The sequence below is a fragment of the Notamacropus eugenii genome, chromosome 4, assembly GCF_028372415.1.
Source record: "Notamacropus eugenii isolate mMacEug1 chromosome 4, mMacEug1.pri_v2, whole genome shotgun sequence".
Classification (NCBI taxonomy): domain Eukaryota; kingdom Metazoa; phylum Chordata; class Mammalia; order Diprotodontia; family Macropodidae; genus Notamacropus; species Notamacropus eugenii.
The window spans coordinates 320687206-320699574 of NC_092875.1; the positions used below are offsets into that span (position 1 = coordinate 320687206).

Consider the following 12369-nt stretch of genomic DNA (forward strand, 5'->3'; position numbering starts at 1 on the left):
AAGGAAGGAAGGGAAGAAGGAAGGAAGGAAGGAAGGAAGGAAGGAAGGAAGGAAGGAAGGAAGGAAGAAGGAAAGAGAGAGAAAGAAAGGAAGCAAGGAAGGAAAGAAGGAAGGAAGGAAGGTAGAAAAGAAAATTTCTTTGAGAAGAGGCTTATTTTTTCATCTCTTCTCTGGGACTAAACTTATCATTATAGCAACACAGATTTTAATTTTTTTATTGAACATTATTATTCTGTTGTAGTTACCACAATCTATTGTTTTCCTCCTTCTACTGACTTCACTTTGTATCACTTCATTCAAGTCTCTTAGCTTTTAAAGTCCTACATAACCTGGCCCTGATATATCTTTCCAGTGTCACTGGTTGTCACTCTACTTCTATCTGTGATCGAGCTAAACTGGCTTTCTCTCTGTTTCTTATACACAGAACTCCATTTCCCCCCTCTGTGGCACTCCATCTTCCACCTCCCTGCCTTTGCAGAAGTGGTTCCACATTCACTCCCTCCTCACCTCCACCTCATAGTGTCTCTCCCTTCCTTTAAGATGCAAATCAAGCACTGCCTTCTGCATGAAGCCTTTCTCTTCTCCCCATCTGCTAAGGACTCCCTCCCAAACTACCTTACATTTAACTTTGCATATATAGTAGCTACCATTGATACTGAACATTCACGTTCCCAAAGCACTTTACTTATGTTATCTCATTTGATCCTCACAACAAAAAAGCAACGTACTTCTACTGATAAAGTCTCCTGAGCAAATATCATTTTGTCCTGTGGGTCTAAGCTAAATTTGTTTCTGTCTTTCTTTTTTCCTTGATTTAAATATCATCTCCAGGCTTCAAAGAATAGTTTCTGGTGACTTCCCTTTGCTTGGAGAGGTATTCAGGAACCACTGATGAAACTGGTCCAGAAACTGAATGTGGCATCTGTGTCCAACCTAAATGTATCTCTATTAGACCAGAAAGAAAGCACTATTGTCATGCATATTTTAGGCAGGTTTGGCAGCCTCCTAAAGGTGCCTATAAAACAGATGAATGGTTCTATCAGACTGGTCTATCTAATGGGGGAGAAAAAAAAGAAAATTAAAAAAATATTGATACCAAACCCTCTAAATGGCATTTACTGAACAACATCAGAACCATTTAAAATCCCATGCTTAGTACTAGATTTTTGTCTTGTGACATAAAATTTGAACAGAGACTGGATGTGCTATACATCACAAGGTAGCACTTTGCATACTACAGACATTTAAGGGTTAAAAACCAGCACTTTTCAAAATGAACATTCGGTGTTGCCACGCTTCTGCTTTTACTAATGACATTCACACCAATACCATCTGCTAGGGTGTCAGTGAGCAACAAAATCCTTCATTATCTATCACTTGGGTTTTTATCTGTTTTTTAAGTTTCTTGTTACATTTTAGTTTTTAAATCTTTAGCTTCCATAATCCCAACACTCTCACTCTATAAGCACATGAAAGAAATCAAAAAAGTATGTATTAAAGAGGCCAGGACGGCCAGGACTGTGTTCAGCACTGAGGTACAAAGACAAAAATCGAACAGTTTCTGCCTGTGGGAAGCTTACATTCTATTGGGGCAGCAATGCCAATACTTTAAAATGTGTGTGTGTATATATATATATATATGTATATATATATATGTATGTATTGGCACAGTTTTACTAGTATTAAAGGTAGGCATCTATCATTCTTCACTGTACATTCAATAACTGACCTCTAAGTTAGTTACTTACCCTGTGCATGAGATAGTGTGTAAAATAAAAATAATCCATTTCTATCACCAGCAGAATGAGGATAAGCCTTGCCAACATTATGGTACTAGAGGCCCAGTTTTCTCACTCCAGATATTTCTCCCAGGATAAAGAAAGAAACTATAGGTTCACAGCTTGCTGACAGCCATCTGTTATCATGTTCAGCCTCTAATGGTTCTTGCTCCTCCCTCAGGGAAAAACTGCTTCTCCTGGTGCTACCACGTATACCAACCTTATAGACAGAGATGGAGAGATGTCCTATTGTATAATGACAAGGGTGTAAGAGTGCTTTGAAAGCAAGAGTGGCTCATTCCCACACTAATGGTAGAGGTGACAGGATTAATGAGCTAATTGCATTTGGGTGCTTTCAATTTATTTGAGTTTCTAGAGGAGTACAACAAACTATTATTGCTTCAATCTTGAATGGATCTAATGATGGTTAAAGCCCTGAATCTTTTATTATGCTCACTTTAAAAAAATCTATTGAATAAAAGCATGATTCTCAGAGATGAGTAATACATGCCAGGACACAGTACAAAGCAGATGCTATATTCCAAATGCCTCATTGTTACAAGAAGAGTAACTAAGAAAATAACTAAGTACAGTTTTAATATGTGCTGACCTGCTTTCCAGGCTCATTTATCTGGATGTAGAGTTAAAAATAATGAATGATTTCAAAGCAGGTAGAGGGTTGGACCTGGAATCAGAAAGACCTGAGTTCAGATTTTATCTGATACTCAGTAGCTCTATGACCATTGACAAGTCACTTAATTGCTGTCTGCCTCACTTTCCTCAACTGTAAAATGAGAATAATAATAGCATTTACCTACTAGGGTTGTTGTATCAAATGAGATATATTGTTAAAGTACTTAGCACAGAATGCGGCACACAGTAGGTCCTTAATAAATGTCATACAGTACATAGAGCATTGGCCCTGAAGTCAAGAGGACCTGAATTCAAATCTTGCCTCAGACACTTACTAGCTGTGTGACCCTGGGCAAATCACTTGATCCCAATTGTCTCCCCCAAAATAAATAAATAAATAAATGCTCATTTTCTTCTTTCTAACCCAGAGGAAAATGGGCATAGGGGACAATCAAAGAATGCAATATAGTTTGAGTGAGATCTGAAAGGTTCTTCAGAGGTCCTCTAAACCTTTGATTTAAATACTCAAATAGAAACAGGTGCCACTAATCCATACAGAAAGATTCACATAATAGAGCGACATAATAATATAGTTTTAAAATATAATATGATGTGTTTTATTTTATCTATTTTGTTAAATATTTCTCAATTACTAGATTTTAATCTAGTTCAGGCAGCACTCAGACTACTATGGGTCACATGAGGCCTGCTGACCATATGTTAGTTTCTGCTCTAGATCAACTTTCCCATTTTACAGATGAGAAAACTAAAGTCTAGAGAAACTAAGTTACTTGTGCAAGATAACACCGCTTGGATTTGAACAGATTACCAAATTTTCTGGATTACCATATCTAGTGCTCTTTCTACTGTGCCATGCTGCCTCCTATCTCTCCCAAATGATCCACACTCATCAATTGTTTTCATAGTTAAGTATTTTCCTTGTGTTTCTCTGCTACCCCTTTCTGGCAGTTCATTCCAGCTGTTATCATGAGTTCATTTTCAGAATAAAAAAAATGGGCTCTGCAAATGTGATAATATATGCAACTAAATCATTTTTTTTTTCAACTAACTAGGTGGTACAGTGGATAGAATGCCCAGTCTGGAGTCAGGAAGACTCATCTTCCTGAGTTCTCAGAAACATACTGGCTGTGTGACCCTGGGTATGTCACTTAACCCTGTTTGCCTTGGTTTCCTCATCTGTAAAAATGAGCAAGAGAAGGCTCCAGTATCTTTGCCAAGAAGATTCCAAATGGGGTCAGGAAGAGTCAGAGACAACTGAAAAACTACTGGACAACAATTGTTTGGAAAACAATAGAGCAAAAATATTCAAAATCGGGTTTTAGCTTTTCTTTTGCATCTCTTATTCCTCACACAGAAGTCTTACTTCTTTATCCTACATTTCTCATTTTTTTATCTATACACCTAAATGTAAAATTAATCTAGTATTTATTTCCCAAGGTAGTAGTTATTAAAGGCTTTAAGTATCTGACTTTTTTTAAATCATAAAACCATCAAGGTCCAATGAAAATCCTGTAAAAAGCAAATTTTCACAGAGCAAATTCCTGACCCTATTACTACTCAATGCTACTCTACTTTTCTGTCCCACCAAAGAAATGCACAAGTTCTATTTTAAGGAGGTCAATTCTATGGTCATTTAAAAATAACAGCCATGAAATTCTCTGCATTTAATTTATAAGTGGTAAATGTTTGCTATGGACATTGCCTTGTGCACTAAAGTTCTCTGAAATTGTTCCACGTGTTGGCAATATAAGAAGCAGAAAAGGATGTCAGAAACCAATCCCTAAAAGACAAAGGCTGAAGATCATCAAACCAATTCAGATGGTGTAGCAGCAGTTATAAACCTGCACGCAGGGAGACTGAAATCACTAGTAACTAGAAGACTCAGACAGTGTGCAGTTGTGCAACTTTCTAAATCATAATTCATTTCCTGGCATAAAAAGTAAGAACAGTCAATTTCATACCAATGACTGAGGGCTCTGGGATAGGGTCTCAAGTGTTCTCTCTCTAAACATCACTTCTTTACAAGACTGTAAATGCAGATAGGGCATGTTGGGCTAACTGCATACTGACTACAAGATGGATGAAAAGCTGTACTGGAAGCTAAATCCTTGATAGAAATAATAAAATATGTCCCATTTCCTCATAAAAACAAAGTTACAAAGGGGAAAAGACCAAGAAAAAAATTAGGGTTAAAGATCATGGTGAATTGGGGTTTTACTACTCACAGATTTTTGCCTCATGCTAAATTCTCATTTCCTTCCACAGACCCACAAGCCTTAAGGTTCTCAATACTTTCCAAGGTAATATTTTATCAGCGGAACTACATAGGCATGTAAAAAAGGCAAGAATGAACTCATATACATCTGAGAAAAAACTAAAAATCTATAGGCGTATAAAGATGAATGTTGGTCACTTGATCTATAAAGGATTTTTGTTGTTCAATCGAGTCCAACTCTCCATGACCCATGCACACTAGACCCTACTATCCTCCTCTTTCTCTCAAAGTCTGTCCAAGCTCATGCTGTTTCCATGACACTATCTATCCATCACCTCCTCTGCCATCCCCTTTTCCTTTTTCCTTCAATCTTTCCAATAAATCCTGTCTTCTTATTACGTGGGCAAGTATTTAAGCTTCAGCTTCAGTATTTGACTTTCCAAAGAACAGTCAATTAATTTCTTCAAGTATTGACTGATTTGATTTCTTTTCTGTCCAAGGAACTCTCAAAAGTCTTTTCCAGCATCACAATTTGAAAGCATCAGTGCTATGGTGCTCAGCTTTCCTGATGGTACAATTCTCACAGCAATACATTGCTACAGGAAAAACTATAACTTTGACTATACAAACCTTTGTCAACCAGGTGATACTTATGCTTTTTGGTATACTGTCCAGATCTGCCATGGCTTTCTTCCAAGTAACAAGTGTCTTTTAGCTTCATGACTACAGTTCCTGTCTGTGCTCTCTCTCTGTCTCAGTCTCTCTCTGTCTCTGTCTCTCTGTCCCTGTCTTTCATTCCCCACTGCCTACTGAATAAAGTCCCGGCATTCAAAGCCTACCTTGTGTAACTTCTTTTTGAAATAAATTGAACTCTTCTCTAACCCTCAAGCATGCCTCATGCTCTCCTACCTCCAATCCTTTGTCTTCTGAACCAGTAATTTTTCAGCTCCAAGTTCAAATGCCCTTCTTCATGAAGTCTCACATAATCCCTCCAGCTGGAGCAATTTGGAACTATGCCCAAAGGGCTACAAAAATGTGCATACCCTTTGACCCAGCAATATCGCTACTAGGACTATATCCCCAAGAGATCATAAAAATGGGAAAGGGTCCCACATGTACAAAAATATTTATAGCAGCACTCTATGTAGTTGCCAAAAACTGGAAGTCAAGGGGATGTCCATCAATTGGGGAATGGCTGAATAAATTATGGTATATGAATGTAATGGAGTACTATTGTGCCATAAAAAATGATGAACAAGAAGACTTCAGAGAGGCCTGGAAGGACTTATATGACCTGATGCTGAGTGAAAGGAGCAGAACCAGGAGAACTTTATGCACAGCAACAACCACAGTGTGTGAGAGTTTTTTCTGGTAGACTTAGATTTGTGTAATAACACAAGAACTTCTTACCAAAAAAAAAAAAAATCCCAATGGAGGATCTCAAGGCAAAATGCCTGCCACACTCAGAGAGAGAAATATGGAAGTCACTCACATATTGTAGCAGATCATGTTTGTGTATGTGTATGTGTTTGTGTATCATGTTCTGATTTGTTATACGATTTCTTTCATTTATCTTAGTCTGACTACATAGCATGACTATAGTGAAAATATACTCAATAGGAAAGTATATGTAGAATCTATACAGAATTGTATGCAGTCGTGGGGAGGGAGGGGGGGAGTGGGGGGTACGTGGGGGGGATAAAATCACAATTGTATGGCAGTGATTGTTAAACATTACAAAATAAAAAAAAAAAAGAGTTCAGAATGGAAAAAAAAAAATAATAATCCCTCCAGCTGGAGATGATTCCCTTCTCTTAAGACCTAAAGCATTCTTTTACTGTTCATACACAGGATGTAGAATATGCATGCCTTATTCTCCCTACTGCTCTTTAAATTCTTTGAGGGCAGAGTTCATATCTTATTCATCTTTGTATCTCTCAAATCACTGAAAACAGTGTCTGTTTTCCATATCACTTAATACAGTGCCTTTAACATAGTAAAAATTCAGCAGTTATTTGTTGAACAAAATATGAAAGAACTCTTTAATAGTTTGAAGAAATAATTGGATGACACATGGCAGCTAATGAGGTCATGAATTGGACACAACTGAAAAATGACACAACAACATCAACAAATATTAAAAACAGCTATATTGTCTTTTGAGGATCTCAAGGTGTTTATAAATATATATTAATATCCATTTAAAACAAAATTCTTCCCATGGCTTGAGAGCTGTCACTGTGTACCTTCCCAGATATTGTATACAAGGCTCCAAATGAATAACCAAAGTTTCTTACCACTAAAAAAGTGATCCTGATACAATGCATTTAGAAGGTACTCAAAATAATTTAGAAAGCATATAACCTGCAATCAGTTTGCTCATCAATAGAATTCCATTGGCTCTCAAGTGAGACACAAAATCTTTCACACCATATGCAAAAACTGTTTTTTTACTAGATAGAATAATGAATGCTTGAAGTTGGTCCATTAGAATCCTCAAGGAAGACCAAAGCTATCATACTTGTTAATAGGAAAAAAGTATATCAATGAAAAGTTATCATAGTACATCTTTAATAAAAAAAATTCTTTTTGGTAAAAATGTTAATAAAGAAAAGTGTAGGAAAGACACTTATAGTGGAAACAGCATGAAACTTGGAATCAAGAGAGCCAGGTTCAAATCTGAGCCCTTCCTGTTATTACCGGTGTGACCTCTAGCAAGTCACTTAGCCTCTCTTATGCTCAGTCTCTTGACAGGAAAAATCAGGGGGCTGAATTCAGTGATCTCTAAAATCTCTCCCAATTCTTAGTGTATGATCTTATGATCTCTGCCAGACCAATGTCTCTAGCATCTTTCTAGAGCATATGATTAGTACTGGCAGGCTTACAGAAGAAGCCTGGGAATAGTGTGTTCTCAAACTCTTTTTATCTCCTTGTGAAAAAATATCTTCAGTGTGAGTACAATAAGCAGATCTATTCTTTCTTCCATTGTGACAGCCTGTAAGCTCACCAACTGACTTGTTTGGGGAAGAGCTCCTTATAGAGCTCAGCTGTATCTAAGCACAGACAGAAAAGTAGGCATCAAAGGCCAGGAAGGGAATAGGAGGCTATATTTGTAGTTCCTCTGTGGTGAAGCCAAACATACTGACATCTGAATTGAATAACAATGTGATCTGCTGTCTCTGCATGCACAGTCTGCTTATCAGGGCAGAACTAATGAAATTTCAGCACAAATTTCAGCACAATTCAGTGTTATCATATCTTGGTGAGCAATTCTAATAGCTTTAACTTGTTAGATGGAGAACACAAAAATGGTTTCCAAGTGTTCCATGTTTATAGCAAATAGGGCAGAAAAAAACACTCAAGTGGTGCCTAAAATCCTTTTCAATTAATTTCTCAGCTAAATATGAAGTACATCAGGGATTAGTGAACACCCTTTACAAAAAATATATTCAGACCACTACATAAGTCTTTCCATTGGTCTTGAAGAAAGATCTAGGGTTCTGTGACTGAATGGCAACAAGAATGATGAAATAGGGAACTGTAGGATTTCCTCTAAAGAAGCATTAGCCAAACAGCTACAATTTCTGAATAACACCACAGATAAGTGATGGTGAAAGGTAGGGGTGATCCAAAATACAAAGTCTCCAGTTATTTCCTAGGCAGATATATGCCATGCATAAAAGGCCTGTGGGATAGAAAAGACAGTGGGTAAACTTACAAGGCATGCCTGTGTCCTTGGGAGATCAGTTACCGGAGTTTGTGATATGTTAAACTAGGGGCTCTTAACCTAGACTCCAAGGGATCTCTGGATAGATTTCAGCGGGTCTGCAAACTTGGGTAGGGAAAAAATGCATCTTCATTTTCACTAATCTTTAACTGAAATGTAGCATTTCCATCAATTATGAGTTGTTTTTAAAAACATTAATCCAAAGAAAAGTTTGTTCATAAGCGTCATCAGGCTGCCAAAGGATCTGTGATACAAGAAAGGGTAAGAAGTTCTGCACTAAATACTTATCACAAATATTCAACTGCTACTGACCTTGTAATATTCATATATTCATTCTGGCCAATGGGGGAAGAAGCACCCAGCTCCTCATCTCCTACTCTCAGTTTGATTGGCCAGAGCTTGCCACTGGGAATCCACTCAGTTGACTGACTAACATTGTCCAAAGTATTCTACAAGCATGGCATAAGCTCTGTCAGTCTTGAAAGCAAGAACTGGGCCCTTCACCCCTCAGAGCCAACGTGGGTCACATTTGGACCAAGATCATGAAGAAGATAGTGCAGGTCATCACCAAAAAATACTGTATATGCCTGGGCAACAACTACCATACCAACAAGCTTGCATGTACAAAGAGAATGCCATCATCCTCAGCAAAAAGCTCCCCAACAAGATCTCAGGATATGTTACTCATCTAATGAAACAGATCCAGAGAGGCCCTGTGAGAATTATCATCATCAAATTACAAAAAGATGGAAGAGAAAGGAGGGATGGCTACATCCCTCAGAATGATCAGGACATCACTGAAGTGGACCCTGATAGTAAAGAAATATTGAAACTCCTGGACTTTGACAGTTTGTCCAACTTGCAAATTACCCAGCCCACAGCTGGGACAAACTTCAAAATATACCAAGAGGAGTCATTTAATATTTATTTATTTTTGCCTTTTTTCCAATAAACTTGGGGAATACCCCCCCCTCCCAAAAAAGAAAGAAAAAAAAAGAGAGAGAAGGAAGAAAGGGAGAGATGGAGAGAGGGAAAAAGAAATGAAAAAAAAAGGAAGGAAGCAAGGAAGGAAGGAAGGAAGCTGAGAGCTGCAAGAGCCTCCAAGACTTGTGGCTGATAAAAAAGAGTTTGAATCCTGGGAGTTCCCCACACTGACAAAATCATAGGTCTGGTCTAAAACAAACAAACAAACAAACAAAAACCAGTGCTATATAAGGACATGGCTTTTACAGTTAGTGCTAGACATGTTAAGAGGAGTGAAAAGTTCACGATTGGCTAGGTATTCAGCAAAAGCATCACAGTACAGGTACAATTTCTGAGGTGGGCCTTGAAGGACAGAGAGGATTTTGACCAATAAAGATAAAGGGAAACTGTTTATTGCTTAGTTCCTATCCTTTTAAAACTCCACACAATAAAAGAGAAAACAGACTCATTGTTAAAAAAAAAAAAAAGCATGACATATCAGAAGTATTTCTGATTATGAATAAGACCATAAAAAGAAATCTTTAAAGAAATATTTGTATCTGTTCATCTGAGCCTCCAAATGATAGTAGCCAGCTGGCTGAGAAAGAAACACATGGGGGGAGCTGGCAGGACAACTGTCTATCGAGATATTTATAGACATTTGAGCTGTGAGAGTCTCACCTAAAAGACTGAAAGCCATCCTCAAGCTTTACTCAACATTGGCTTAAACATAAGAATAAAATATTCTAATTACTGTAAATTACACACTCTTCTCCTACTGGACTCCTTTGGGGAAAAGCACTATTTTAAATGCAAGAGTACTATTATTATAGATTTCAGATTTAATGAGAGCTGGGTGAATGTCAAGCATGGAAAGATTCTTGGCTATACTTAACACCACACTGCCAGACGCATAACAGTCCTGGATTCCTAATCTCATTATAAATAATAGGCTTATCTGGACTGCCTGACCTCTCTTAAATTTTCAAATGGGGCCATAGGCTATTCATAATTAAAACTACTTCTTGCCTCTTTAATATTGAGATTTCTGGACTATATCAAAAGGGCTAAATTTCCTGTACTGGGCATTATCTGATCCCAGGGATTGCATAGCTTTTTTTAAGATAAAAATTCCACAAGCCAGACTAAGAAACTAAGCTAGAGGTCTTTGAATTTGAACACAGGAAATGGAATCTGGAGCCTTTTAAAAGCACAGCTTCAGGAAAGCACTAGCCATCCCAGTCTGCTGATTGGTATGCCCCTGAAACCCAAGGACTCGCCTTTATTAGACAATGTCAGTGACTGTAGGTGACTTGAAAAGTTTCTGACTCATAGACCAACTTTCCCTTCCATAGTTTTACGTCCAAAAGTTTAGAGAGTTTTAAACTGATTGTGATAAAATGCCTCTTTACCTGTTGCAATAATAAACTGCATTATTTGGGTCCAGTTCTATGGCCTGTGTATAGCAATCCACTGCAGCACCATAGTTTTCCTCCTTCATGTGGTTATTACCTAAAAAAAGATAGTTAACAATGTCACAAAATTGATACAAAATGCTGAAAGGAAAAAAATTCAATGTCTGAAAGACTCATATGAGACATTCCACCCAAAGTGACTCAAAGACGCTGTTCAATCTTTCTCAAGATAAATTGTGATGAACAACAATAACAATACGGATTTATATAGTCCGTTAATGTTTATCTCCTTTGATCCTCACAACAACCTTGAAAGGTTGTCACTGCTATTATCATCTCCACTTTAAACATTATCTCCTCGTTTTACAGATGAGGAAACTGACTAGGAAGTATCTGAGATATGAATCCAAACTCAGGTTTTCCTCTTCACATTTATATAGCATTTAAAATAAGGGTTCTTAAGCTTTTTTGTTGTCATAGATCCCTTTAATAGCCTATGAAACTTTTCTCAAAATGTTTTCAAATAATTGAAAGAAATGATAAATTTTAGTTAGAGGTTGACGAAAATAAAGAGGACTTTTTTCCAGTCAAAGTTCATGGATGCCCAGGAAATCCCAGTTTACAAACGCCAAGTATTATAAAACGTTTTACTCATATTGACCCCAAAAGATATGTGTGCTTTTCCTTATTTTATAACTAAGGAGGCAGAGGTAATGCGAGATCAAATGATCTGCCCAGTGATCACAAAGCCAGATTCTGAACCCAGGTTCATTGAATGAATGAACTCCATTAAGTTCAATACTCTTTTTGCCACACTCATACCTTATTACATAATGTCACATATAAAAAAAAGCACTTTAAGTGCTTTTTAAAGCACTTTTTAAAGCACTTTTAAGTGCTTTACCAAGTGCTTTCCAAAAGAACATTAATCCTTAGCAACACTGCTATCTCCAAAGCATCTTCACATACATTATTGCATTTGATTTGGATACAACCCTCTGAGCTTGGCAGGGTGGGGAGCACTCTCCCTGTTTTACATATGATGAAACTGAGGTTCACAAAGGCTAAACGAGCTTTCCAGAGTTACACAGGATAATAAATGGCATAGCTGAAATTAAGTCCTGGGTCTTCAGCCTCCCACTCAGTATTCTTTCCATTATGTTGTTACTAAAAAATGTTGCCACATACAAAGGAATTCACTTGAATCTTAAGAAATCAACATCTCTATCTATATAACATAGGATTCTTTACCCTCAAGCATAATTGAAGGTAGGGAAAGATTACTTAACAAAGAGAGCTAGTCATAGGCAAAATTTGGCATGCCTTTTTTTGTTTCATTCTTCCCCAATTTCTATTCCAGGCTGTCTACTCTCTCCTAAGCCCCCCCCAACTCTAGCTTGTCCCAGACCATGCTCATGCTCTGGACCTAGCCTCCTTACCACATCTTCTTCCCTATCAAAATTTACCTCTGCTAGTTCTTATTTTCTCTTTCTCTGCTAGGTCAACTAATTGAGAATAAGATGTGGCTGGTTGATGAGTTATTATTAAGAAGGGTAGGCTGTATCTCCATTGATTAATGAATTATGCCATGCATATTGAAAAAAAAAGGTGATCCAA

The 12369-nt window shown here is 37.4% G+C and overlaps 1 protein-coding gene and 1 pseudogene across 4 annotated transcripts in view; one reads left to right on the forward strand and one right to left on the reverse strand.

The window, feature by feature from the left end:
- The window catches only part of SGTB (small glutamine rich tetratricopeptide repeat co-chaperone beta), a 91052-nt gene that overhangs the window by 31000 nt on the left and 47683 nt on the right, over window positions 1-12369 (reverse strand). For all 4 annotated transcript variants that reach the window (XM_072605094.1, XM_072605093.1, XM_072605097.1 and 1 more), the window contains one exon: window positions 10750-10849. In XM_072605094.1, coding sequence (XP_072461195.1) covers window positions 10750-10849 — 100 coding nt within the window. The remainder of the gene's footprint in view (window positions 1-10749; window positions 10850-12369) is intronic.
- LOC140498748 (small ribosomal subunit protein eS17-like) lies at window positions 8371-9326 on the forward strand (annotated as a pseudogene).